General features: G+C 46.8%; 2 protein-coding genes and 2 long non-coding RNA genes across 4 annotated transcripts in view; 2 read left to right on the top strand and 2 right to left on the bottom strand.

Annotated features, from left to right (window-relative positions):
* MAF (MAF bZIP transcription factor) overlaps positions 1 to 3,565 on the top strand; it is a 343,782-nt gene extending 340,217 nt beyond the window's left edge. The window contains exon 3 of the mRNA XM_032486828.1: positions 3,370 to 3,565. The gene's annotated coding sequence lies outside the window, so the exon portion shown is untranslated. The remainder of the gene's footprint in view (positions 1 to 3,369) is intronic.
* Positions 3,566 to 4,318: 753 nt separating this feature from the next.
* Positions 4,319 to 26,099, bottom strand: part of WWOX (WW domain containing oxidoreductase) — a 902,466-nt gene continuing 880,685 nt past the window's right edge. The window contains exon 9 of the mRNA XM_006178227.3: positions 4,319 to 4,659. Within this exon, the coding sequence (XP_006178289.2) occupies positions 4,471 to 4,659 (189 nt within the window). The 3' untranslated portion in view covers positions 4,319 to 4,470. The remainder of the gene's footprint in view (positions 4,660 to 26,099) is intronic.
* LOC116665830 lies at positions 4,658 to 12,316 on the top strand. Its single transcript, XR_004322550.1, has 2 exons — positions 4,658 to 9,114; positions 9,327 to 12,316. It is a non-coding gene; the product is annotated as an uncharacterized LOC116665830 (long non-coding RNA).
* LOC116665831 lies at positions 8,841 to 25,774 on the bottom strand. Its single transcript, XR_004322552.1, has 3 exons — positions 25,305 to 25,774; positions 20,410 to 20,412; positions 8,841 to 8,851 (listed from the first exon to the last, which is right to left on the bottom strand). It is a non-coding gene; the product is annotated as an uncharacterized LOC116665831 (long non-coding RNA).

Raw genomic sequence — 26,099 nt, 5'->3', positions numbered from 1 at the left:
CTTCTAAAAACGGTACCCACCGGTGACCAGCACCGGCAGCCGTGCTCCCAGCCCCAGCTTTCTGGCCCAGTGCTGACCGTAATGAAAGTCATCAGGCCTCCTTCATCGAAGTTCAAAACAAAACCACCCATAACCCCATTTTAAAGAGCAAAACCACAAGCCACAGCTTCAGTCACTGCCGGGGATGCTTCCCTTTCTTGTTTCCTATTGATAAGTTGCAGAAAGGTCTCCCTTAATCAGCCGTGAAAGTGGAAACCGGCAGCCTTTGGGGTTTAAAGAAACAGGGAGAGAGCAGCCCAACAGAAAATGACGGCAGAGGCGCCAGCTCCCCCTCCGTCTTCCAGGCAGAGTCTGCGGCCCCCCAGGGCGGTGGCGGAGAACTCCAGCCGTGGAGGCTCAACCCAGGGAAAGGAGGCCGGGTGCAGACTTGCTTCCAACCAGAACAGGAGAAAAGGTCTAAGGGGCGGAAGCCAGTATTGCTGGGTAAACGGCACGTACAGAAACAACGTGTAGAGTTTATCTGGGACACAGGGCACCAGGAGGAGGATCAGACCCCATGTTTGGGCAGGAAGCCAAATAGCCTTGCTTTGTGAAGGATTCACCCAGTGTATAAAGTTCACTGCACATATGCTGCTGGTCTGTAGGCCGCCCTTAAACATTGGGATGCCGTGGACTTGAAGGTGATAGACCCGGATTCAGATATTCACTCTGCTGCTCACCAGCTCTGGGACTGTGTGTGGGTGAGTCCATTTGTCTCTGTAAACCTCAGTTTAATCGTCTGAGCATAAAATAAGCAGATGGGTGTGACTTGGCTGGACTGGCAGCTGGCATATAATAGATGTTCAGTGAATTGTATCTGCCAGGAGTAGCGATGAGGGTAGAATAAGCCCATTATTATGCATGCTCCATACACATATATGTTACATATGTATGTACACATACCACGCACATGCCTGCATCACGACAGATGGTGAGCAGCAGTAGTTCCGGGCTTAGAATTAGCTCAAAAAGGAGTGAGGCTTTAGGCTGCCCACTTGCTCATCTGTCCAGGAAGTCCCCCACAGAATTAGCCAAAGAAGTAAGATGCGTCTGGCAGGAGAAATGGCCCACAGGGACCGACTGTATCTGACTGAGTGGATTCGGGGCATAATGGGTGAGAGGAGGCCTGGCTCTTGTTCTGGGCTCTCAGTGTATCAAGTAACACAGAGAACTTTTGACGAAGTTAATTAGGACCTTCCTTGTACACTGTGAAGACTCTTAGAGACCAGAGATAAACATTTTTTAATAGCTGGAACTATGGCGGCGGGGGTGGGGCTCCCCTCAACTTTGTCCACAGTGTGGCACTCGGTGCATGTTTGTTGAGTGAATAATTGTATGAAGGCTTAGTCTGTCTGGCTTAGGAATCTTCTCGACCGAGGGGACGACTCCCCTCCCCTTGTCAAGCTCCCCTGCCTCGTCTTACCTCCTGATGCGGGATCCGTCTCCGTCAGTCAGCACAGTGCATCAGTCCTTAAAGTGCGAGGAGGTGGAGCAAATGCTCCCCCGGTTCTCTCTCATGCTTTGGACATCACCTTGGCTGGTGATGTTCCAATGTCGTCTTCGCCGTGGCTCTGAGGTGAAACAGACCTGGGTGTGAATTGCAGCTCCACCACTTACGAGCTGTGTGAACAATGGCAGATTACAAACCCTCTTGGCCTCAGGTTCTGCATCCATGCGATGGGAAGAGGAGGCCAGCGGGGTAGGGCTGTGGTCGCATGAGAAATGAGACGTGATTTTGCGGACCGCCTAGCACACCGGGTGGCTCACGGTCATTCTCACAGTGATGGGAATTATCTTCAGGAGCATAGCGTCCAGTCACCAAGGATCGTCCTTTCCTTCAATGGTGGTTTATTAAACACCTTCTGTATGACAGGAAAAGTTCAAGGCATGGGGTCCACAGCTGTGAACAAAACAGGTCAATCTCATAGAGTTTATATTACAGGTAGTGCGAGAGAAAAATATACTAAGTAGACACAAAATGTGTCCAGTAGTTTTAAATGTTGTGGAGGGAAATAAAGGGTAAGTAAGCGGTGGGCAGATGGAGTCCCACTGTGAATGCAGTGGCCAAAATGTCACCTTGTCAGAAAGGGAGCTGTGTTGGAGCAGAAACTGGAATGCAATGTGGGAGGAAGTCATGGAGGCCTCTGGAAGAAAAGCAGTTCAGCAGAGGAAACAGCAAATACCAAGTCCCTGAGCAGGAAGGATGCTTGGCTTATTTCAGGAGCACAAGAAGGCTAGAGTGGCTATGCATGGGGAGTGAAGAGAAAATGCCTAGAACGTGAGAGCAGAGAGCTAGCTGGGGACCAGATTATGGGAGAATTCCTAGGCTATGGTAAAAAATGGGGAATTTACTCAGTGAGATGAGTGGTTGTACCAGTTAGCATTTGCTGTGTAACAAGTAATTCTGAAACTCCGTGGCTTAAAATAACATCTTTTTTTTTTTTGGCAGCTCTCCGGGTGGACTGGAGAGTTTCTTCTCATGTGGGTTGGCTCTGCTGGGGCTACGTAGTCTGGGATGGCCTCCCTCATGTATCTAATGGGTAGCTTGATGTCAGTTTGGGGAATGTCCATGTGCGTCTCGTCACCCAGCAGGCCAGCCCAGCCCATTCATGTGATAGTGTTTGCAGGGTTCCAAGGAGTGACAAAAAAGGATGAGACCCAATGCACAAGCACTTTTTCAGAATGGCCAAAACAAAGCCAGGGCCAGAGTTAGTGAGAGAGAGGACCACCTGAGGTGTGGAGACTGGGAGGAGGATTACAATGGCCCTGTTTGCAAGGAGTCTAACTCAGAAGCACTGGAGGGTTTGGACCAGAAAAGTGACACTATCTGATGCAGAGTTTTAGAGGAGCTATGGCAATAAGGATTCTGTTAAGGGGCAATATAGCCAGATGGGAGGACATTGCCAGGCTATGGGCCACTGGAAAGCAGTGGTGTTTGACTGACCACAGAGTCAGAGGCCCAGAAATTCATGGTGTTGTCTGGCCCGAAACTGCCCTTGTTGGGAGGAGGAACAGTGACACATACACCTTGCCCCCACCTTCCTGGTATTTTAGCAGAAGCATCCTCTCCACCCTGCCAAAGTGGACTTGCTTGCATCCCTGCTGGAATGGCCTGGAAGCCAAGGTGTACGTGAAACAGGAGGAGTGGGAAAGAGCCTTGGAACCACCCCCATTCTCAGACATAGGGATGTTCTCTAATCACCAAGCACTTGATCATTATAGGAGGACCAAACCATCGAGGACTGAAATGACCCACGATACGTAATAACAAAACCTCTTATGGTGAAATTAAACAGTAGTCATTTTTCTTTCTCTCTCTTCCTTCCACAGAAAATATGATGCTGGCATGCTCATTGCGTGAGACAACTTGGCCCACAGACAGCCACAAAGCACAAAAACAAAACAAACTCAGAGAAGAAACAAGAATGGTGTTTGTTTTCCTGGCGTCTACAAGAAGCGCTTTATTTTTCCTCTAGATTTCTTTTCTAAAAAAAAGTGAAAAAAAAAAAACATTTTAAAGAAACGACAAACTTCAGGTGATCATATTCAAGCATGTTCTTTTATTAAGCATAGGATGGGAGGAAGGAGAGGAAGCTGAAGGAGGATGCTAATCAGATGCACTGAGGGGTTGTGAACCTCGGTTGAGATCGGCTGCTTCTTAAAACTGTTAGTGAAGAATGAATAGCTTTTTATCCCCCATCCCCTAAACATCCTGTTTATTCTTAAGGGTGCAATGCTTCCTTTCCTGCCTGCCAAGGTATCTAGGGAATGTGTTGCAAAATTTGTTTGTTATACTCTCTAAAGACGCTTTTGTCTAGTTTTGGCAAGGGAGTCCATGGACCAGTGCTTTTGCGACCCTCCAGTTATGTGTCTTCCACCAATCTGTAAGTGTCACTTCCATCTTGGCTGGAACAAGATTCAGAGAGTTTCCTCTCCAGCAGCTGTCAAGCCCACTCTGACTTGATCAGGATGAATGGAACAATTATCTCCTAGATGAATGCAAACATTGGCTTTTTCTTTCCTAAACAGGAGAAAGCCAGCTCCTGACTACAGTGTGGTCATAGGAGGCGGTGGTGGTGGCAGGGTGGGACAGGGGGCACCAGGCTGTTCTAAACAGTGAGTGAGAATGGCTTGTGCTTCTACAATGAGACAGAGAACCCGCCACCAACCAAAGGTTCACTTTCAAACGGGCCATCACCAGGGGAGCAGAGGGACCCACGCCTAACCCAACCCCAGAATTCCTTGCTTCCCATTGGTACTTAACATTTTTCACTCTGTTGTGACTACTCTTACATTCTTTACTCTGGATCGGGGTCAGAGGGACATGGAGAGCCCCAGGACAGTAAGTTGGAAGGGGTCCAGCCTTGGCAATGACACGCGTGCACACACAGGGCGCGGGGTGTGTGTGCTGACCCTCGCCGAAGCGCCCACTCAGCAGGACGGGCTGCCGAGCCCCTCCTGGACCAGCCGCTCGCTGAGCGCCCACAGGGCCCGGGCCGTGTCTTGGCTCTGCGCCTCCGTCGAGGGCACGCAGCGGCAGCAGTTGTTGAAGTACATCCCTCCCAGGCCCTCCAGCTCCGGAGCAGCAGCACAGTAGACAGTGGTGGCGGCTCCCTGTTGCTGGAAATCAAAGAAGACAGACCACGAGAAAATGTGTAAGAGGTAATGCGATGACTTTCCTCCATCGGGGAATTAACAAGTGTCTCTCCCCACTCGGTTCAGTTGCAGCTGGATCCCAGCCTGGCCGGGGGTCCTGAACTCAAAGCACAAGACTGTAAAAGGTACAGTGGGACCCTCTGGGGAAACGAGTTCATAAACCCCGCTCGTAAAGCCGGTGTGACTTTTTACACCTTGTGTAGGAAAAGGCTTCAAAAATACATACATTTATCAATAAATCACATCAGAGCTCTCTTCCAAAGAGGAAAAGAGGGGATCCCTTTGAACTCGCAAGAACAAATCCGTCCAACTCCTTGACTTCTCAATGTGTAATGTAATGTGACACCTGGATGCTTCTAGAACTTTGTCTGAATTAAACCATCCACTCTAGTAATGGCGCATCAGGTAGAAGAAAACCTAAGTGGGACTGGTGCCAGATTTTTCCTTATTCTTTGCCGACGGTGCTGCCAGGGGATGGCTTTGTGATGCTGTGTTAAGATGTTTGCAATACGCATATACACGTATTCTCCTCCTTCACCTGCCTCATGCAGACACAAACCCATTCATTAATTTACCCTGACCCCGTGGAACCTTTTTTAAAATGTCATATTCAGCCCATGTTTGCTGGGACAGTGGCTTGGAGTCCATTTCCTCCCAGCCCACTTCAACATGCGAGTTGTAATGCATGCAAGTGATGGCTTCTGATTTACCTTTTGAGTACCAGTTGGCACTGAGGCTAGGGATGTGTGTGCCGATGGGGCACCATTTCATCCAGGCTGACAGAACACTGTCAGGGATGCTGTAAAGAGGGCAAAAAAATCACTTAACTTTGCAAGCCATAATTAAAAATAATAGGCTGATATTCAAAGGGAGACATGGTGGGCACGACTCTAATTTAAAACCAATACGGTTTATCTGGCATCTTATGATTATTTATGTACATCACAGCCCTGGCTGCATCAACTAATTATCAATTGATAGCGAGGAGGGGTAGCAGAAGAGACCAGAGAAAGGTAACTGCGAGTAAGGTCACCATTAGGCAAACATTAGGGACTTTTGATTGATGGGGAAATGAATTTCTATCCACACCTGAACGCTTACTATTTTTCTGCCCCTACCAGGTTTAAATTGTGCCCAAGCAGAGTGCTTACTGGAGATCATCCCCGCATATGATTTGGTTGCCATTCACTATGGTTGTAGTCTATAACCATCAGGAGCCAAGGTCATCTGAGAATCAGGGTGTCAAGGTGCTGTAATTTTAGGAAACTGCTATAAAGCAGACTTGGGGGGGCTTTGGGGGGTGCATAGGGGGAGAGTGCTTCAGTGTCAGGTTCTGTGGTCACAGTTGAATTTGTCTGAAGACCAGATTGTCAAATACATTCAGGTGACCTGCTCGTGGGGAGGTGGGTGGCGTGGAGCAGGAATGGGATGAGACTTGGGTTCGGATAATAGCAGGTAGCTTGACTGTACTGGACATGTCCCATGGGTTCAAAACTTGAACCCCTGACATGACTTCAACTTCGTGCAATAGAAATGGGTTTGTTACTTTCCCAGCCCCCGCACCCATGCCCCCCCCCCCCCCCCCCCGCCGCATAGCCAGTTATTGTCTTGGTTTCTTTTCAAATTGATTTGTGCGGCTTGGGTCTCACGGACGTAAGTCCCTGTCATCCAAATTTCCTAACAACCCTTAGCTTAGCACCTCGCACATTTATCTAACCTATTTCGAGGGGCTGATCTGACTCCTCTGCATCCCTTTGTGGGGACATTTCCTTTGTGGGGACAAAGGAGAGCAAAGTGCGTCTAAAGACAAATGGAAGAGTTGAGATGGATGCTCATCCCCAGCCCAAGCCCAGCATCATCTTGGCCTCAATTCTGATCAGAATTCAGGTGGAGATGGTGTTTTGCGAAATGTTCTGGCTATCTGTCTTAGATTTCCATTTTCCTTTGCAACTGCCAAAACTACCAAACTGTGGTCAGGGGATGTGCCATCAGCTCCCAAGTGGTGAGAGAACCCAGTCAGCTCATCCCCAAATCCAGGCTCCCCCAGCTCCTCCCCAGAGGGGTTATAATATCAGCGTTCAGACATCACAACAAACTGGTCTTTCACAGTTCCACCAATCCCGAGAAAAGATCACAGTTGGCCACTTGGGAGAGCAAAAAGCAGAATTCTCCCAAACCCAGTGTAATCTTTCTTTTGCCACGATGACCTTCTAAAATGATATCGTGTTGTTTGCATTCTTGGAATGGTATTTTTGCAGAGAAATTCTGCACTTACATTGATTCCAAACCAAGCTGATGAGGGAGCGAGGGGCACTCATTTTCCCTCCATAGACTCCGAAAGCACTCGCTATTGACCTCATTTCATGGAAACCTCCATTTGGCTACCATGCTGAAAAACCATAAATTTTAGAACAGCCCCATCTTTTCTCCAGAGTTAGCTTTGAGTCCTTTGCCACTAGGCTCAGGGTGAGATGCAATTTAAAACCCGTCACAAGTGGCTCCGGCTGTGGAGAGGAACACGGTACCTACCTAGGGCACCTGAGACAAAGACCGCCTTCTCCACTCCCGGGATCAGCTGTGCACATCCCACAGTCTCCCTGCCCGATTCACGCTCGGTTCAACTGCTACTCGCTGTCCTCTCCTCTCCTCTCTTGCTGGACAGTTAAGCAGTGACAACATCTTTTAGTCCCAAGCCCACGACCCCTTTTGGCTTCTCAGGGAATCCTCTGAGCTGGGGCAGCCTCTGAGTGACATCTTTCCGTGACCAGACGTGGTGACAGTTTAATAACGAGTTCTAACTTGGGGTTCATCCCCTTTATGGTCCGCCTATCGTTAGACTGAGGCTGCGCCACATTAGGGAAATCACATTAGTCAATAAGCCAGCGCTGCTGATACAAGATAAATTTTTTTTTTTATCCGTTTAAAAATGTTTGTTTTAAAAGAGCATTTTAATCACTGTCAAATGACTTTCATGCCACTTCTGGGGGCATCGGTCCCTAATTCCCAAAGGATGAAACAGCCGTATAAAAAGGAAACATTTTCTTAACAACTCCGTAATAAACTATCTGAAGCAGCGTCCTGCTGCTTGTCACCACTACTCACTGACCCATCGTGATAAGGTAATAGCTATCTCTTGACATACAGACACTGGCTGGAGCTGTGGGTTCCCCTAATTTTGTAAGAACCGTTTATGGGAAGCGTGCGGGCTGTATGCAGTTGCTGGTCACGGGGACCGGGGGTGGGGTGGGGGGGTGGCATCTCCGTCCTACAGCAGTAGCTGTGAGCTGGGGTGTGGAGGACACGGCACCGAGGAGTTCTGGGAAGCCCAGCAGGACCCGTAATCATGCCTGAATGCCATCTCTGATCCAGGCAAACATTTGCGAAGCGGCCAGAGAACTCTGCCATCAGTCTTTACAGTGTATGTAAAATTACCCAGAACTCTTGCTCGGGACTAGTTAAGAGTATCTGGGTAGTAAGGGCCCATCGTTCTCTTTCAGAAATCATTTGTCCGAAGGGCAGCCCCGTCTTCCACTACGGAGAGGTGGGACTTAGGGAAGCAGTTGCTGTTTATTTATAGTGGGGGCCCTGAGATCTAAATTATCCATCCCTTGAGGACCCTTTGTTGGGATGAAAATATTAAGGAGCCGCCTTTCGTCCTCATGTATTTGATAAATGCTCACCATCAATTTGCAGCTGTCAGCATGGAATACAAATGAATATTGACTCTTTGAAAGAAAAAGGTACCGAGGTTTCTGATCAACAATCTATGGTAAGGAAAAAAAAAACCCTCCCACATATTAATATTTGTAATGCATTGGTTAGTCCTCAAATATAACGTATGTTTTAATAAGGACACGTGTTCCACAATTAATGTTTAGTTTTCGGGTTTCGGGTTTCTCTTTAAAATGCATGCTTCTTTAAAAGAAAGAATAGATTCCTGTCTTAAAGTAGATTTAACTCTGAGACATATTAAAGAGTAGACACAGTCTCATGGGATATCTTTATATTCAATGATTTTGAGAGTAGTAGGTGTTCTAAGATTGCTTTACTACAGACACATGGATGTCAGGACGCTGCACAGCAAGTGTTGAATGAATCAATCTATGCAAAAAGTGGAACTGAGTAAGCGAAAGCTCAGCCCGGAACTGGGACTGGACTTGGAACCCCAAGGGCAGGGGAGGGGAACAGCCCTTTTGCAAGTGGGCGGTGATGACTGTGCTGAATTCCCAGGACACAGAAGTTTGCAGGCATCCTAGGAAGGTGTCGAAGGTGCCTCTTCGAACCCTCAAAGCTTTTCCTGTAACTCATCTGGGCTCCGTGAAGCAAAGCAAAGCAACCCCTTCCCAAATGCAGAGCCAGGCACAGATCAAGTGGCCCTGTGGACCCGGCAGAATAATGCATCCCGGAGCCTGAGCAGAGGTGAGGCGCCCAGTGTCATGGGGAGATAACTACCTACCTCCACACCCTCTCTGTCCCTCCCTGTCTCCCGGGAACGCGTCCTAAAGAGACTTTTCGACCACTCTCCCAGAAAAGTGCGCTGTGGCGTTTCAGAGTTTCCCCACCCAAGAACATAGTACTTGGCACACAGCTGTTCCTCAAAAATAATACGATTTAAATCTCTGGTCTGAAAGGAAAAAGGAAGCTGCTCCGGAAGGTTGTGTGTTCCCTACTTACTGTCCGAGGACAAGCTTTTAAGATGACAAGGGAGATGCGGCTGGTGTGGGAACGAGGCTCCTGGCCTCTCCACTGGGGGGGCTGCAGCCAGCCCTTCACCCTGCTGCGTGGGCAGCTGAACAGATGGTTGGGGAATCAGCGCTCATCACTGAACATACCAACTTCCACCAGAAAGCTACGAGACTGGAGACGAGAACAGAGGACTTCACTCAAAAGGACTCCGTCCTCCATGTTGCCCGGCTTTTCTGGTGAGTTGCTGCAGGCGGGGACCGTTCTGGGGGTGACAGCAGCTTGGATTTCCTGAGCGCGTACAGTCCCTGCCTCTGGCATTGTGCAGAGAGCGTCATGGCACCAGATTCTGACCCGCACACAGGTCTACAAGCCAGGGACAGTCACTGTCCCCATTTACAGAGAAGCCCGCTTAGTACCAGAGGTGAAAAGCCACTGGTTCAGCGCCACACAGGGAATCCCAGAGGTTGATCCTCCAAGGCCCACACGTGCTGCGGTACAGAACCTCCTTCCCAAACACGCGGCCCACGTTTCCAGGCTGCCCGTCCCTGGGACGTGTCACCCGTTGAGCTTCCCTGTGAGAGCTCTTTACCTTCCTCTCTGCCACAGTGTGATGCCCTGACACGGCCTAAAATGAAATGCATGGGCCTCGGTCATGTGTTGTTCACCTGAGAAATGTTAAAAGATTTTCCCACTGTTGATTCAGGCAGTGAACTAAATTGAAATTCTATCCATTTGGATTAACCAAAATTAAGACTCAGCACCATCTCAGAAGATCCAGTAGCAAATGACACTTTGCAAAACAGCCACCTGATTCAAAATGCCACCTCCGGGTGTTAGATTCACCCAGAGGTGACCCTACTCTCAGATGATGGTCTTTTTTCAAAAGAGTGACTGGAGCCACAGCCAGACCAGCCAGACCCATGCAATCTCTGTCCAACAGTCACATACATGGAAAATGAGGAAGGCCTTTTAGGAGGGTAATACTGACACGTTACAGCAGGTCTGCAGAGGAAACACTGACCCATCCCCTGGCCCACCCTCCCCCAAATAACTGCTAGCAAATTAAGTCCTACCAATTCCTAACAGTGGATGCCTACAAAAGCATTCCCACAATCCAGGCGCAGATACAGGCAAACACATCCTGTAAGTATCAAAATATACCTTTCTCCATAGCCCTCAGGATTTTTCACTAACTCACAGGCTGTTCTTCCTATTTATTACGGAAGGGAAGTCCACTCAGTGCCTCAAACAGGAAAAGTGAAGGCGGTCAGGAGAGCGGATATCTGTCTGTAGCTGAGGAGGCCGTGAAAGTCTGCGGCAATGTTCTGGGGAGCGCACTGAACCCACATTCAGACCTTGGCCTTCCCGAAGAGGGTGTGTCCCTACCACAGTGTGTTAGGGTATTCACCGCTTGCCACAAGGAAACAGTTTCCCTACTAAAAAGAGAATTGCCAGGGTGGAAAACCTCACAGGTTCCTTCACAGTCGATGGCCTCTCCCTGGGCAGGTGAAGGGCTGCCATCCCCCAGGTGACAATGGGACACAGCCAACGAGGGGCTGACGGCAGCCGCTCCAGGGGGAGCTAAGCAGGAGGAAATGTCAGTCCACCACCACACACGAAACTGGTCCTGGTGCAGGACACAGCCCCAAATCACAGGGGACATCTGGAATGAGATGTCCCCGGGGAACGGAGGGGACACAGCTTTCACAGAGCAGCGTACGGTCACTCAAGAGAATCACGGAGACGGGGTGGACTTCTCGTTTGCAATTCAAGCACCCGGAATATCATGACCCTCCATCCGCACCAGACTCCAGAGACCACCCTTGTCTCCTTGATGAAGGGGCACGGCTAGCACGACCATCAAGGAGCTGTGAAGGACTGACGTGAGGACCAGGGCAGAAGCGGCCGCAAAGTCAGGAGGTTGGTTGCTGTCATCCTCTGAGAAGCCTTTGCAGGAGCCAGCCCAGCGACCAGGCAGTTCGGGATGGAAGCTGGAGAGGATCTTTTTAAGGCAGAACAACACATTTGTCTTCACTAGCCTTCGGTTTGGGGGAGGGAAAGGCAGCCAATCCCAACCACCCGAGGAGGCCCAGGGCCATGTTTGTTCTGGGCAGGCCAGGCTCGCAGGCTTTTTGCTTAGCCTATCAGCCCGACTGCAGGGCACAGTGACCCTGGGAGGTTTTCAGCACGGTGTTTTCAATTCGGTGAACTGTTCTCAACGTTCCCTTGACATGAAGGAGGCCCTTTCCCTACCCTCTTCGTGTCCTGGAACCCTTGCCATAAATGTTCCAAGGGCTCTAGGACAGATTTATGGCTGGTCTCAAAAGAGTGGCGGTGGAAAAGTGAGGACGAGTTCCTCTTCCTGAGACCTACTGCTCTGGTGAGAGTCGAGATGTGATTTGGCGGAGCGGGAAGGGCTTGGAAGGAAGGAGGGACAGAGGACTGGCTAAGTACAGTCCAGCTGGGTGACATTATTCGCTGTCAACTGTCTCCCATCTGAATTCCCTGGGCATTCCCTGCCAGCGCTGCCTGGAGGACCTACATTGCTTTTCAAGTAGGGAGTCCCCTTGCCGGAGACGGAGAACTGTGCTGGGGCAGCCACTCTTCCATGGGTGACTTTGGAAGGGCTCAGCAGAAGGGCCATAAAAATCTGCCAACAAAATAAGCATCATCCTTCCACATGGGACAAATCTGATGGCCCATTCCTGAAATTTTCCAAGGGGGCCACCTCGACGCTAGTGCTGAAGGACTACGGAGTGTTTATAGGAAGTGAAAGAAGAGATTTAGCTTGTGTTCTTTTGGAACATTTTACATTTTGACTCTCCTTCTTGAACCTCGGTTCTAGCTAGCTCTCTGTATTGTATTTACATGTATGCCTCTATGTTTGCCGTGTATACTGAAATAAACCTTTGAAATGATGGCTGGGCAGAATGAATGAGTTTGGCTCTAATAAAACGGTGCAGAGAACGTCTGCAGAGTCCTGGTGAGCCCAGTGGGCCCCCTCCCTGGTCCCGTCCCTGCACCCAGAGTCTCTCTGCCGAGTCGGCCTGCCACCCTGACTTTTGCAGAAAAGCAAGACCATTTTTGTGAGCAGGCAGGATTTCAGGGCACAGCCGCAACATGCTGTTTGTTGCGATATTAAAATCAACAGTTCATTTACACCTAAGTCACAGTCTACGACATACCACTGAAAAGGCATGGCGTGGGCAGGGTGGGGAGCGGCAGGGCTAAAACCCACAGGGTCTTCCCTGACGGGACCACGTCCTGGTGAGAAATGAACTCTTAGCGCTGTCTTCCAGAAACAAACTAAGGGAGGCTGCCGTCACTGAGAGCTCGCAGGCAGGCCCCCGGGTCCAGCCCCACTGTCTCAAGTCTCTTGGTCTGTGCATTTTCACAGAGCGCTCACTCCAATGGATCATTTCTCAGGCTCAACGATGCTGGCCTTGTTAATATTTCATTTAGAACATACTGGGGCGAGTGGCTCATTTATATTACTTCCATAATTAATGGTGAGAGCTCAGGCACTGCCTTTGTACAGACAGATCTCATCACAGTGGTCGATGGGTAAGGAGAAACAATAGATGTTTCATTCACCAGCAGCCCGACGCTAGTTAGTAGGAAAATGATCATATAATGCCTTCGCTTTAATTGCCAGGGTAAATAATTCTGCCTCAGTGTTTGTTAGTGAACATTTTAAAGCACTTGATGCAAACAGACTAGAAACAAAACAAACAAACAAAAAACTTTACCTTGATTAGGCAACACCTTAGCATAGAAAGTTACAAAGGTATTTCTTTTTTTAAAAAAAAAAATTGCATTCTATCACGCGAATAGTCTCTAAATATGCATGTGCTATCCACTCACCTACTGTATTTTAGGAAATACAATTAGGCCGCCTTTCCCTTCTCCTCTGTAGACTGTAAATAACTGTAGATCTTTCTCTTGTTTCCCTATGTAAATATATGTAAATACTAACAAGGAATGCATGCTGATATTCTAGGCAATTTCAGGTACTTTTATAATCTGCAGGCATGTACTTGAACTGGTTTGTTAAAAGAAAAAAAAAAAGAAAAAGCACCTCTCTCAAACTCTTTAAAGCTGAATAGAAATTAAAGGTTTCTTCCTAGACTGTTATGGCTTCTCCTTTTTTGTCTGTCTTCTCACCCCGGAACACGCTTCCACCCTCAGGCTCCCTCACCTTCTCCCAGGAAAGGGCCCCTTGGGCACCTGCTGGGCCCAGGAACAGGGGCCGACCTATCTGGCTTGGCTGTCACACACTTTTCCTTTGGCTTTCTAAAGAACTTCTAGAACCTTCAGATAGGCATCTGCTGGTTTTTCTAGTGAAAGAAAGACTCCACAATAAAAATAATTCACATCTCTTGTTCCCCTACTGTGTGCCAAGCATCGGGCTAGAGGCTTTATGTCCTCAAAACCTTGAGAAAGAAGGCTGTCGTTCCCATTTCAAAGACACAGAAACTGAGTCACAGCAAGATCAGCATCTGCCTAAAGTGACGAGACGATCAGATGCCTCCAAAACCCCAGTCCTTTCCTGTCTACCAATACCTAAACTTTTTTCTGCAGAGGCTGACAGAGGAAATATTCCAGGCTCTGTAGGCCCTACGGTGTCTGTCACAACTGCTCACACCTGCCGTGGTGGTTCTGAGACCAGCACAGCACATGCACACGTGAGCACGGCTGCGTTCCAATAAAACTTTATTGACAACAACCTCTTCACTCCACCCGGCGCTCAGGGACTCCTAGACAGCCCATTACCGCCTCCCTTTTGAGTATGTTTATGGGTTTGACGGACTGGGAGAGTCACGTGATCAACAGAAACTTCTTCTCTCTCTTCCCTGCAGGTAAGCACCACTATTTGTAAATGCCAGGAAATAACAGGGAGGTGAGCAAAAATGCAGTCCCTCAAGGTAATAAATCACACCTTCTTCCTCAGACAAATCTCACTGTCAGGCTTCAGTTTAGTTACTTTCTGTTTTCATAAATGGGGATAGAGGGAAAAAGTATGAAAGACTAAAGCTGAAAAAAAAAAAAAAAAAAAAAGAGATCCAGAGACAGTCTTCAGTGAGGCAAGGAGGCCATTACCTCAGGTATCTATGGAAACCAAGCGGCACGTAAACTTTTTAATGGTTGAGAAACTGCGCTTGCTTTTGAAGATGGTTTTCTCCCCCCAGTATGATGCTTCAGTGTAAATGCAGTAATTGACAGTTTCCTTCGGGACTTTTTTTATTGAAGTTCCCAAACTTAATTTGATGGCACAAGGAACTCTCTGGAGCCCTTGAAGAACGCTGCAAAGGTAGGTCTTCAGAAAGCTGAGCCAGCTCTGGCTTCCCATACACATTCAAGCCAATTCCCCTGCAAAGCGAGGGAAGAACCAGCCCTCACTCTCTGTGATTTTCCCTTTTGAAAGCCCCCTGCTTTCGCCCGGGGATGGGAGAGAGCCATTCTAACCTCAGATGAACAGGAATCAGTATCATCCCTTTAGTCCCGGAGGGAAAGGAGAAGGAGCGGGAAGAGGAAGGATCTGGGTATTTCTGTAGATAGAGTGACCGTGTAAGATGGAAGAAAAGCCCAGGAGCTGAAGCTTGAGATAGATGAATTCGAATCCTGGCAGCTCTGTGATGTGACACTGAGCCTCAATCTCCTCGTCTATGAAATGGGAATGATAACAGCTCCTTTGCCTGGTTCTGGGGAAAGTAGTGATAACATTTGGCAATTTCCTGGGTACAGAACAGAGACTAGTCCAAAGGTGGCTCTAATTCCGATTATTAAAAATATCAAGGAGGAAGCACACAGTTCAAAAGATCTCAGTCCCTCATTTGAGGTACTTAAAAGAAGGGATGGGGTGGAAGTTTCTGCCTTTTAAGCAAGACATTCCAGCAGCCATCACTTTTCTCAGCAACCCTTGCCCAGCATCTCTGGGTACCAGGCTGGCCATGGAGTCCATTGCTTCTCTGGCCACAGCAGCCAGAATCAAGGTCACATCCATGTCCCTGGGGGATTGACATTTGAACAATGGCCAATCATCTTGTTAGGTGCTATAAAATTCCAGACCCTGCCCCGGCCCTTTATGAGTATCTTCTTGAAATCTCCAGGAATCCCTGTGCCTTGATTCCTAGAAAAGAGGAGGCACAGAATGACAGGTGAGCAAACCAGGGCAGGAGAAAATGCTGGAAAAATGTAGAATCCAGGTGGAAGGGAGCTGGGCGGTTGCTACCATATTCTTTCACATTTTCTATTCGAAAACTTTTCTAATCCAATGTTAGAAAAATAGATGTATCCGTCCCTGTGGGCTATTAGCCCCATTTTACAGAGAAGACTGAGACACAGATAAGGCGTTGACTGGCCTAATATCCTCTACCTGGTAAGTGGTCACTTCCCTAATGGACCATGTGCATCTCTCATACCTTGGAGGGGCCAAAAGCCCTGCCTCTTATTTATGAGTCCAATTCTTGCCTTAAAACATGAGAACCAGTTTCCCATCCTGTTTCCACCAGGAAGACAGTTCTTGGGGCCCCCAGCTCAGAGCATTCAAGAACACAAGTGACCTTCACAGGGTTGGAGGTGGATTTATATCCATTTACTTGCTGGATATTTAATTTGGCTTTTGATTTTAACGCAGCATCTGAAGGCACAGGGTTATTCTCACTCACTGAAAACGTTCCACCAGGTTCAGAAATATGGAAGCCTGCCAGCACACTGCACACTGTGATTTGCACTCCAAACTGAGGCACAGGGATGGGCAGACCGCGTGGGAGATGCGCACAGTGGAAGTCAACCAGCCCCCTGTTGTCAGACACAGACTCGATGCCGTCATGGGCAAGAGGCGAGAGCTGCTGTGTCTGGACCACAAGAGATGATGGCTGGGAAACCCTGTGGCCTGACCCGCCCTCCAGCTCGCCCTCCCCTAACTAGCTATGGCGAATTCCACCTTCCAGATTTTAGCAGTGAAAGACAATTCCAGCCCAAGCCTGATGACTTGAGCAGGGAGCTCGGGGAGCCCGCCGAGCAGCCCCACTGGTTCCTCACTCCAGGTGTCAACTTCTGTCTTGGTCAGAAATTCTCCTCTTCACTGACCCACCCACCCACCCAGCCAGCCAGCCAGCCAGCCAGCCAGCCAGCCCTCCGCTATCCCTTCCACCCCAGGGGAGATGAAACCTGCAATATCATGTAGCTTTTGGCCTTCCCTCTAGACTCAGCTGTCACCCACCCCAGGGCCTCACCTTTAGCCAGACTGCCCAACCCAGGTGTAGTCTCACCACGGCCCTTTCATCATCTCCCGGCCACACGCATCCCTTCTCGGCCAGGTGAGTGTGACACGTAACAGCCGCAGCCGCCTTATGGGGGGTTGGTCCAGCCCCAACTGGAGTAGCCAGTAACAGCAGCAACCAAGCAGGAACCATCACGGTGATGGCTGCTGGTTACAAGGGCTTGCGACGCACCAAGGACCTAGTAGTACACCCGATTCTCACAGGCACTCACCAGGTGTCGTCCAGCCAGGAGACAAGGCCAACCCGGGCACGGAAACTCACAGCCAGGCCCCTGGGGAGTACCCAGGCTCCCCTCTCTCCCCTCTCCAGAATCGAACCTACAACCTCCTACATGCTAGCCCTGCACTCTACCACTGAGCTATAGCCTCAAGCTAGCTACCTTACTTTCCCCACACTCACCTTTATCTCCCCTACTCAGGGGGTATGCTGGGTTCCAGGTTCCTCAGCAAAATCAGGTTTCATTTGTAGGTTAATCCACTCAGAGTCCTCCATACACCTTTCTAAGTTGCTACCTATGCTTATGAAATTTCCCAATGGTATCAATTAACTTAGGAGTCAATTTCCCCAGCAGAATTCTCTGGATTTGATAGACTTTTAGAATCAAGGGCTGCAACTCATTCATCCTTTTGCTTAATCACAACAAAAATCTAAGACCAAAGTAGGCATAGAAAGCAGACGTGTTACTTTTACAGAGGAATATGATTTAGATAGTCAACTGATTATGCAACAGTAACAGTGGAAGCCAGGAGGCACAACTGGCTCAAACAAAATTACTGCCAATATAGAATCCTATACTCAGGAAATTTTGATATATTTTAATTGAAGGATAGTTGGTTTACAATGTTGTGTCAATTTCTGGTGTATAGCACAATGCTTCAGCCATATACGAAAATACATATATTCATTTTCATATTCTCTTTCACCATAAGTTACTATAAGATATTGAATATGGTTTCCTTTGCTATACAGCATGAGCTTGCTGTTATCTATTTTATATATAGTAGTTAGTATCCGCAAATCTCAAACTTCCAATTGGTCCCTTCCCCCCACCCCCAAGTAACCATAAGTTTGTTTTCTATGTCTTTGAGTCTGTTTCTCTTTTGTAAATAACTTCGTTTGTCTTTTCCTTTTCCAATTACACATATAAGTGATATCATGTGGTATTTTTCTTTCTCTTTCTGGCTTACTTCACTTAGAATGACATTCTCTCAGTCCATCCATGTTGCTGCAAATGACATTATCTTATTTTTTATGGCCAAGTAGTATTCCATTGTGTATATATACCACAGCTTCTTTATCCAGTCATCTGTTGATGGACATTTAGGCTGTTTCCATGTCTTGGCTATTGTAAAGAATACTGCTATGAACATTGGGGTGCATGTATCTTTTTGAATTTAAGTTCCCTCTGGATATATGCCCAGGAGTGGGATTGCTGGATCACAGGGTAAGTCTATTTTTAGCCTTTTGAGGAATCTCCATACTGTCTTCCATAGTGGCTGCACCAAACTACATTCCCACCAGCAGTGTAGGAGGGTTCCCTTTTCTCCACAGCCTCTCCAGCATTTATCATTTGTGGACTTTGGAATCATGGCCATTCTATGTAAGGTGATACCTCATTGTAGCTTTGATACACATTTCTCTGATAAATGGTAATACTGAACATTTTTTCCTGTGCCTATTGGCTACTTGTATGTCTTCATTTGAGAATGGCTTACTTAGCTTTTCTGCCCATTTTTGGATTGGATTTTTTTTTTCTTATTAGGAAAATTAATTTTAGAATGAAGGCAAAATAGAGACATTTTCAAATGAACACAGAGTTTGCCACCTGTAGACTGACTGAAGGATGTACTTTAGTCAGAAGGAAATGATCCGAGAGAGACGGTCTGATGCAAAAAGAGGCGACTGTCTTTAACACGCTGAATTGTATGCAGGCAAATCTACATGAATACTGATCTCCACCAGAAACCTGTCAGCACCAGTAAACAAATTCAGTAAAGTTCTAGGATATAAAATCAATGTACAAAAGTCAGTTGTGTTTCTGTCCACTAATAACAAAATATCACAAAGACACACGTGGAAAATAATCCCACTGACAATTTCATCAAAAAGAAAAAAAAACACCCAGGGGTGAGTTTCACCAAGGCAGTGAAAGATCTGTACGCTGAAGCCTGTAAGACAGCGATGAAACAGACTCAAGCAAACACAGGTAAGTGGAGATATTCTGTGCTCACGGATGGGAAGAATTAAAGTTGTTAAAATGTCCACACCACCCAAAGCAATCTACAAATTCAGTGCAATCCACATCAAAATTTCAGTGTCATTTTTCACAGAAATAGATTAATCCTAAAATTTTTATGGAACTGCAAAAGATTTCAGATAGCTAAAGCAGTCTTGAGAGAGAACAACAAAGCTTGAGGCTTCCTTCTTCCTGGTTTCTAACTATATTATAAACTATAGTAACCAACACATAAACAGAGATACATACATTGATGGAACAGAATACAAAGCCCAGAAAAAAACCCACACACGCATGGCCAATTAATCTACAACCAAGGAGCCAAGAATATACAATGAGGAAAGGGTAGTCTCTTTAATAAATTTTGTTGGGAAAAACTGGACAGGCACATGCAAAGGAATGAAACTGGACTAGTGTCCTACACCATACACAAAAAACAACTCAAAACGTTTTACAAATTTGAACGTAAGACGTGAAAGCAAAAGACTCCCATGAGAAGAAAATAGAAGGTACGCTCCCTCCTTGACATCAGTCTTGGCAGTGATTTCTTTTGAGTTCGACACCGAAAACAAAGGCAACAAAAGCAAAAATAAACAAGTGGGACTATATTAAACTAAAAAGCTTCTCTACAACAAAGGAAAACCATGCACAAAACAAAAAGGCAACTTTAGAATGGGAGAAAAGATTTGTAAATCATATATTTGGTAAGGGGTTAATAGTCAAAATATATAAAGAACTCATACAACTCAACAGAAAAAAAAATCTGATTTAACAGTGGGCAGAAGACTGTGGCCAAGATGGTGGAGTAAAAAGACCTTGAACTCACCTCCTCTCATGAGGACACCAGAATCATAACTATTTGCAGGACAAACATCAATGAAAGAGACTGGAATCTACCAGAAAAGATCTTCCACAGCTAAAGGCATAAAGAAGGAACCACAACGAGAACAGTAGGAAAGCCACTCTCAAAATATAATCAAAGGACATACCTCCCGGGTGGGCAACCCACAAACAGGAGGAAAATTATACTGCAGAAGTTCTCCCACATGAGCGAGAATTCTGAGCCCCACGTCAGGCTCCCCAGCCTGGGGGTACAGGACCGGCAAGACAAGCCCCCAGAGCATTCGGCTTCGAAGGCCAGCCGGGTTTAACTGCAGGAGCGCCACAGGACTGAAATAGAGACTTCACTTTCAAAGGGTGCACACAAAATCTCATGCTCACCGGGACACAGGGCAAAAGATGTAAATTGATATGCGCCTGGGCTGGGCCTACCTGCTGGCCTTTGAGAGCCTCCTGGAGAGGTGGGAGGCGACTGTGGCTCACCCTGGGGACATAGACACTGGTGGCAGACATATCGGGGAAAATTCAGCTGCACAAACACTGCTCTGTGGCAGCTGACAAACTGGACCATTAGCTCCGAGATCTGGCCCCACCCAACAGCCTGCAGATGAGGATGCCGGGACTCCTCAGGCCAAAGAACTAACACAGCTCCAGCCATCAGCAGACAGGCTTCCTAAAGACTAAAGGGCCCAAAGCCACCTCTAGGGTTGCCCACAGACACAGCCCAGCCCACCAGGGGGAGGGCCAAGACCCAGCTCCACCCACCAGCGGACAGGCACTGGCCTCTCCCACCAGGAAGCCAGACCAAGCCTCTAGACCAGCCTTATTCACCAAGGGGCAGACACCAAAAGCAAGAAAACTATGATCCTGAAAAGAAGGCCAGACCCTATCCTGGGACCAGCTAGGCCCTGGCCTGGCCCCCTAGTAGGCCAAAGCAACCTCTGGGACACCCTGGATCCCATACCCAACTGTACTGGGAGCTGACCCCTGCCCTCAGTGATCTGAAATGAGCTCTGGGATCGCTGGGCCTTGCAGCCAGATACCAGAACCAGCTCTGCCTGCCAGTAGATTGGCACCAACCCCAGGATCTAGCTTCACCAGCCAATGGGTGGTCATCAGCCCCAGAGTCTTTGGGATCTTGACTCTGCCCACCAGTGAGCCAGCACTGGCCCCAGGAGCCCCCCTAGGATTCTGCAAGCAGTCATCTCATGACCAGGCCCCAGTAAACAACAGCCAACAGGATCCTCATGAGGCAGGACCTGGCAACTGACCAGACTCGGGGCCTACCAGACCACCCACACAGTCAGCCCACCACAACAGAAGGACCCATGCAGCCCTCTGCGGATGAACAGAGAGGCATGCATTGCTGGGACACAGAGGATTCCTCCTACAGAAGGCCACTTCTCCAAGGTCGAGAAACATAACTAACCTTCCACATAGAGAAAAAAAAAACAAACAGCAACTTAGAAAAAATGAGACGGCAAAAAAATTGTTTCAGACAAAGGAACAAAACAAAACACCGGAAGAACAACAAAGTGAAGTGGAGATGGGCACTCTGTCTGAGAAAGAATTCAGAATAATGTTCATAAAGATGATCAAAGATTTCAGGAGGAGAATGGATACACAGAGCTGGAAGTTAAAAGTTTATAACAAAGAGTCAGAAAATATCAAGAACAACCAAACAGAGATGAAGAATAACAGAAATGAAAAATATGCTGGAAGGAACCCATAGAAGAGTAAATGATTCAGAAGAGCAGATCAGCAAGCTGGAAGACAGAGTAGAGGAAATCACAGCTGCCCAACAGAAAAAAGAAAAAAAGAATGAGGACAGTTTCGGAGACCTCTGGGGCAACATCAGACACACTAATATTCACATTGTATGTGTCCCACAAAGATATGGGAGAGAGAAAGGGCCCAAGAAAATATCTGAAGAGAGAACTACTGAAAACCTTCCTAACGTGGGAAAGGAAACAGTCACCCAAGTCCAGGAAGTGCAGAGAGTCCCATGTAGGGTCCACCCAAAGGGGAACACACCAAGACATGTCGAAATGACAGAAATTTAAGATAAAGAGAGAACACTCAAAGCGGCAAGGGAAAAGCAACAAACAACATACAAGGGAACTCCCGTAACATTATCAGCTGGTTTTTCAGCAGAAACTCTGCAGGCCAGAAGGGATTCACACGGTACACTGGAAGTGATGAAAGGGAAAAGCCTCCAATCCAGAACGCTCTACCCAGCAAGGCTCTCATTCAGATTTGATGAAGAAATCAAAAGCCATATAGACAGGCAAAAGCTTAAAGAATTCAGCACCACCAAACCAGCTTTACAACAAATGCTAAAGGAACGTCTCTAAGCCAAAAACAAAACAAAACAAAACAAAACAAAAACAAAAACAAACAAAAAAACCCACCACAATTAGAAACAAGAAAAGTACAGAATGAAAAAGCTCATTGGTAAAGGCACACATACAGTAAAGGTAGGAAATCACCCATAAAGCAAGCTAGTAGGAAGGTTAAGAGACAAAAATAGTAAAATCATCTGTATCCACAATAAACAGTTAAGGGATTCACAAAACAATTAGAGATAAAATATGATATTAAAAATAGTTATCATGAGGGGAGGAGAGTACAAGTGCAGGTATCTAAAATGCATTTGCAATTAAGAGGCCAGCAACTGAAAACAATCATCTATCTATCTGTCTGTCTGTCTGTCTGTCTATCTATCTATCTATCTATCTATCTAAAGAGAGAGAGACTGCTATACAAAAACCTCAAGGTAACCGCAAACCAAAAATCTGTAACAGATATACACACAAAAAAAGAAAAAGGAATTCAAACATAACACTAAAGATAGTCATCAAATCATTACAGAACAGAACAAAAGAAGAAAGAAAGGAAAAGAAAAAGACCTACAAAAATGAATCCAAAACAATTAACAAAATACAAATAATAGCATACATACTGATAATTACCTTAAATGTAAATGGAGTAAATGCTCCAACCAAAAACACAGACTGGCTGAATGGATACAAAAACAAGACCCATATATTTGCTGCCTCTGAGAGCCTCACTTCAGCTCTAGCGACATATACAGACTGAAAGTGAGGGCATGGAAAAAGGTAATCTATGCAAAAGGAATTCAAAAGAAAGCTGGAGTAGCAATACTTACATCAGACAAAATCGACTTCAAAATAGACTGTTACAGGAGATAAAGAAGGACACTGCATCATGATCAAGGAATCAATGCAAGAAGCAAATAGAACAACTGTAAATATATATGCACCCGACATAGGAGCACCTCGATATGTAAGGCAAATATTAACAGACATAAAAGGAGAAACCGACAGTAACACGATGATAGCAGGGGACTTCAACACCCTCCTTACATCAGTGGACAGATCCTCCAGACAGAAAATCAATAAGGAAACACAGGGCTTAAATAACACGTTAGACCAAATGGACTTCAGTGATATTTATAGAGTATTCCACCCGAAAGCAGCAGAATACACATTGTTTTCACGTGTATGTGGCTCATTCTCCAGGAGAGACCACATGCTAGGCCACAAAACAAGCCCTGGTAAATTTAAGAAAACTAAAAAAATACCAAGCATTTTTTCTGACTACAACACTATCAGAATCGAAATCGACCTCAAGACAAAAGCTAAAACAACACCAGCACATGGAGGCTAAACAAATGCTACTTAATAGCCCCTGAAGAGATCAAAGGGGAAATCAGAAACTACCTGGAGACAAATGAAAACAAAAACATGAGAATCTCAAACTGGCGGGACACAGCAAAAGCAGTTCTAAAAGGGAAGTTTACTGCGAGACAAACTTACCTTAGGAAACAAGAAAAATCTCAAATAAACACCCTCACATTACACCGAAAGCAATTAGAGAAAGAAGAACAAACAAACCCCAAAGTTAGTGGAAGTAAAGAAATCATCAAGAACAGAGCAGAAATAAATGAAATAGAAAAAAAAATCAATGAAACTAAAAGCAGGTTCTTTGACAAGATAAACAAAGTGGATAAACCTTTAGCCAGATTCATCAGGAAAATAAAGGGGAGGGCTCCAGTCAATAAAATCAGAAATGAAAAATGAGAATTTACAACCAACACCACAGAAATACAAAGGATCATAAGCAACTACTACCGGCATCTATACGCGAATAAAACAGACAACCTAGAAGAAATGGACAAATTCTTAGAAAGGTACAATCTCCTAAGACTGAACTAGGAAAAAAACAGAAGTTAAAGACAAATAACCAGCAATGAAATGGAATCAGTAATTCAAAAACTCCCAACCAGATTCCAGGACCAGATGGCTTCACAGATGAATTCTATCAAACATTTACAGAAGAGTTAATCCTCATCCTTCTCAAACTATTCTAAAAAATTGCAGAGAAAAGAACACTTCTAAACTCATTCTATGAGGCCACCATCACCCTGATACCAAAACCAGACAAAGATATCACAAAAAAAGAAAAGTACAGGCCAGTATCACTGAGAAACATAGATGCAAAAATCTTCAGCAAAATACTAGCAAACCGACTCCAACAGTACATTAAAAGCATCATACACCATGATCAAAAGGGATCTATCTCGGGGATGCCAGGATTTGTCAATAGCTGCAAATCAACCAATACGATACACTGCCTTAACAAACTGCAGAATAAAAACCATATGATCTTTCTGAGCCAGCAAGAACGCGTTTCCCCAGCGGCTGGACTGCTGTTTGCTGAAGACTGGATCCCTTCTGAGGAACTGCCCTCAGCCAAAGGGAGCAGTCTTGCCCAAGGATGATCCTGCCAGGAAGCAGCCACATGGATGACTGCCTGACCTCTCTATCCCAATTCAGGACCTCTCTGCCACGAGGGTCACCCTGGCTTCTCCTTGGGACTGGCTGGAGTGTCTGCTGCTCCTGCCTCACAGCTCAGCCCTCCCGCTGCCCCATCCTGGTGACCACACTCCTGCACAGGCGTGGATCCCCACAGCACCTCATGCCATCCTCAGCTGCAGAGTCTGCTTCTCAGGACACCCAATCTACAACCAACATCGGCGGGGTGACTTTGAGAAATGCAATTAGCCCCTCAGAGCTGGTTTCCTCATCTGCAAACCTGAGATACCAGTATTTACATGGAATCATTTCGATGACCAAGTCAGACCCTGTCCGGAACGTACTAACGCGGAGCAGCACAGAACACCCGGCAGGGAACAGTGGGCGAGGGGAAGGAGTGGCCGCAGTCACCGGTGCTCCCTCCTGCACAGTCCCTTCTCACCCTTCAGCTGGGAGAACAGCAAGGTCACAAAAGCGTAGGATTTAGGGGCTTCTGTTTAGATCTGGTAGATTCAAAATTCACACATTTTTATCTGCCCTCCCTCCAGAAATGCACTAGAAGGATAACAAAGGGAAAAACATGTTTAACTAAGGGATTAAGACACATTAACCAAAAAATTGACACATGGGATGTAGATGGAGAAGTGTGAACTCCTGACTCAGCAGAGCGGTCCCTGCAGAAGGGGAAGGGATGGAGAAATGCACCAATTCCCACAACAGAACATGAGAACCGAGAGGACGTGGCAGAGGCTGGGACTGGGAGGAAGAGAACTGGGGAGACTGGACAATACCACACATCACGTCCGAGCAGAGTTTTCCCAGCGGGGCAGGCGTTGGTGAACAACGTCCGTCATTACTGAGTTCAGGTGTCACCTTCTCTGAGAGTTTCTATCAGACACCTCTCTGCACCTTCCCTGCCCGCCCCGAATCCTATTATGTAGCTGAGTGTGTCCTGCTAGACTCTGACCTCATGGAGAGAGGTCCCACACACCCAGCCCGATGCCTGGCACCCGGTAGGTAGCCTACATATTTCTAAAGAGATGAGTGTATGTATAATCGAATGTCCTTCACAGGGCAGAGGGAAAATATATCCACCAAACTCCATTTCTGCATAAACACAAGGAGGGGTGAAAGAATTCCCTTTGAAAAGTATTGCTGGTATGGTTTCGACACAGTTGTACTCAGCAAGTTGTGACTCACAGGAAAGCACCATTTATATTATGCTTACTATCTGCCAGACACTAATCTAAGCTTCCTCTGCCTTTCTCAACACACACACACACACACACACACACACACACACACACACAGTCCTCACAAAAATCCTATGAAATAGATTTATGATTTTTCCCCAGTTTACAGAAAACTGAAGCAAAGAGAGATTAAGAAATGTGCTCAGGTCAACACGATGAGGAAGCCACAGAGCTGGGACTCGAGCCTACACCCTGTGACCTCAAAGGTCACGATGGCATCGCAGGCAAGGGGCTAACAAGGATGCTTGGGTGGGTCCTGGGGAGC

The sequence above is a fragment of the Camelus ferus genome, chromosome 9 (genome assembly GCF_009834535.1).
Source record: "Camelus ferus isolate YT-003-E chromosome 9, BCGSAC_Cfer_1.0, whole genome shotgun sequence".
NCBI classification, from domain to species: Eukaryota; Metazoa; Chordata; class Mammalia; order Artiodactyla; family Camelidae; genus Camelus; species Camelus ferus.
This window is presented reverse-complemented; position numbering and strand designations above follow the sequence as displayed.